Source organism: Papaver somniferum, chromosome 4 (genome assembly GCF_003573695.1).
Source record: "Papaver somniferum cultivar HN1 chromosome 4, ASM357369v1, whole genome shotgun sequence".
NCBI lineage: Eukaryota > Viridiplantae > Streptophyta > Magnoliopsida > Ranunculales > Papaveraceae > Papaver > Papaver somniferum.
Genome location: NC_039361.1, coordinates 54,258,074 through 54,260,296, shown reverse-complemented (window position 1 = coordinate 54,260,296; position 2,223 = coordinate 54,258,074). Strand labels below are relative to the sequence as shown.

The 2,223-nt window shown below is 34.8% G+C and overlaps 1 protein-coding gene across 1 annotated transcript; it reads left to right on the top strand.

Annotated features, from left to right (window-relative positions):
• The first annotated feature begins 240 nt into the window (after positions 1 to 240).
• On the top strand, positions 241 to 1,810 carry LOC113272533. Its single transcript, XM_026522355.1, has 3 exons — positions 241 to 592; positions 754 to 916; positions 1,303 to 1,810. The coding sequence occupies exons 1-3, from the start codon at positions 241 to 243 to the stop codon at positions 1,808 to 1,810; spliced, it is 1,023 nt and encodes a 340-aa protein (XP_026378140.1).
• The last annotated feature ends 413 nt before the right edge of the window (positions 1,811 to 2,223 follow it).

Here is a 2,223-nt window from a genome sequence, read left to right as displayed (position 1 = left end):
CACAGAGGTGCTTTTAGAGGAACTTAAAATCACAGATGAGGAGGTTATAGAGGCATAGGTTCTTATGGAAGATATCCAAATCCAGCAATTTTTTCAAGATCTCAATCTGGCACAGGTTATGCTTTACCTGAAGATCCAGTATGTCAAATCTGCATTGAACCAAGACATAAGCCTGATGTATGTCCTCATAGACTTTATTTCACCTACAAAGGCAAGCAACAACCTGCAAACTAGAGTGCCATGTTGGCTGTTGCTGACATATTTGATATTGATGAATGGATTACAGATAGTGGTGCAAACTCCCATACTACCTCTACTTCTGCTGACTTACAAGAAATTACTCATTATGATGGTGCAGAAGTTATAAAAACAGCAAATGGTGAACGTATGCCTATAACTCAACTTGGTTCTGCTAGTAAACATGTGCATGAGCATTCTTTCACGCTTAGTGACATTTTAATAGTTCTACAATTCGTCTTCATTCATAAATTCACTTCTGAATATAACTTCTCCATAACTCTTGATTTTGCTGGTTTTTCTATGAAGGACTTGAGCTCTGGGAAGACTCTCTTCCAAGGACCACATAAGAATGGTCTTTATCCAATACACTTCAATCCATCTACCTATGTTTTCTCATCAACAATCATAATCTTCTTCATAAGAGATTTGGTCATCCATCATTTCAGATTTTTCAGAAAATTTGTAATCATCTCCAATTAAAGAATGTATCTAATAAACCATTTACTTGTTTAGATTGTAAAGTTTGTAGAAGTCACAAACTACCATTTCAACTTTCTTCAAGTACTACTGCTCAACAACCTCTAGAGTTTTTACATATGGATCTTTGGGGTCCTTGTCATGAACAATCTGTATCTGGTTCTCTTTATTATGCTAATATAGTGGATGATTATACAAAGTATTGTTGGGTTCTACCTTTAAATTCTAAAGTTTATATTAAACATGCTTTTCATTCCTTTGTAACAAGAATTGAAAAACTTCTATCGGTTTCAGTTCTTACTATCAGAACTGACAATGGTGGTGAATTCTTAAATGATTTCTCCATTATTTTTGTACTAATAATGGTATTTCTCATGAAATTTCTTGTCCTAACACACCAGAGAAAAATGGTGTTGTTGAGACTAAACATAAGCATTTACTAGATGTTATTAGGACTCTATTATTTCAATTTGGTCTGCCAACTTCTTATTAAGTTGAAGCTCTACTTAATGCCAATCATCTTATTAATAGACTTCCAACTAGAGCAATTTAGTTTGTCACTCCTTTTGAGATGCTTTTCCATAGATTCCCAGATTATAATTTTCTGAAAGTTTGTGGATGTTCCTGCTTTCCATGGTTAAAACCCTACACCTCCAACAAACTTGAGCCAAGAAGCAAGCACTGTGTTTTTCTAGGCTATAGCTTACAACATAAAGGATATAGATGTCTAGAACCATCTACTGTAACTGTGTACATCTCAAGACATGTTACATTCAATGAGACTTCTTTTCCTTATAAAGATGCTCGTTCTCCTTCAGTATCCAATACTGACTCATCTGATCCTCCTTCTTCTGATCATGCACCTACTCCTTCATTAAACTCTTCAACTCAGAATTCATCAGTTCCTGTCACTAAGAATGCTCATCATATGACCACTAGAGGAAAGAATGACATAGGAACACCCAAATCATATTTTGCAACCAAACATCCTATGCAACTTGCTTTTCTTTCTAATTCCATTACAGTTCCTACTTGTATTACTGTTGCTCATAGCAAAAAGTTTGGAGAGTTGCTTCTGCAAATGAATTCATAGCTTTATAGCAGGATGAAACTTGGTATCTAGTGGATCCTTCTTAAGCTCAACATATAGTAGGTTGTAAATGGGTGTTCAGAGTCAAATACTCCATCCGTTCCATTTTAGATGATGTTTTAGGGTTATTTTCTTATTCCACGATACTTGAATGTTTTCGTATTGTTCCAAAAAACTACCAATAATACCCTAACATTTTGTCTTGGAACTATAAATTTATTTTTAAAAGCACTAATGGTAATTAATGTTTGAAGACTTTTTATAAGGGTATGGATGGAAAATCTTGATATCTCTCCATTTCTTAATCTGCGTGGAAACTCCAAAACCATCATCTAAAATGGAACGGAGGGAGTACAAGGAAGATGGTACTATAGACAAGTTTAAAGATAGACTAGTTGCAAAGGGCTATCACCAAC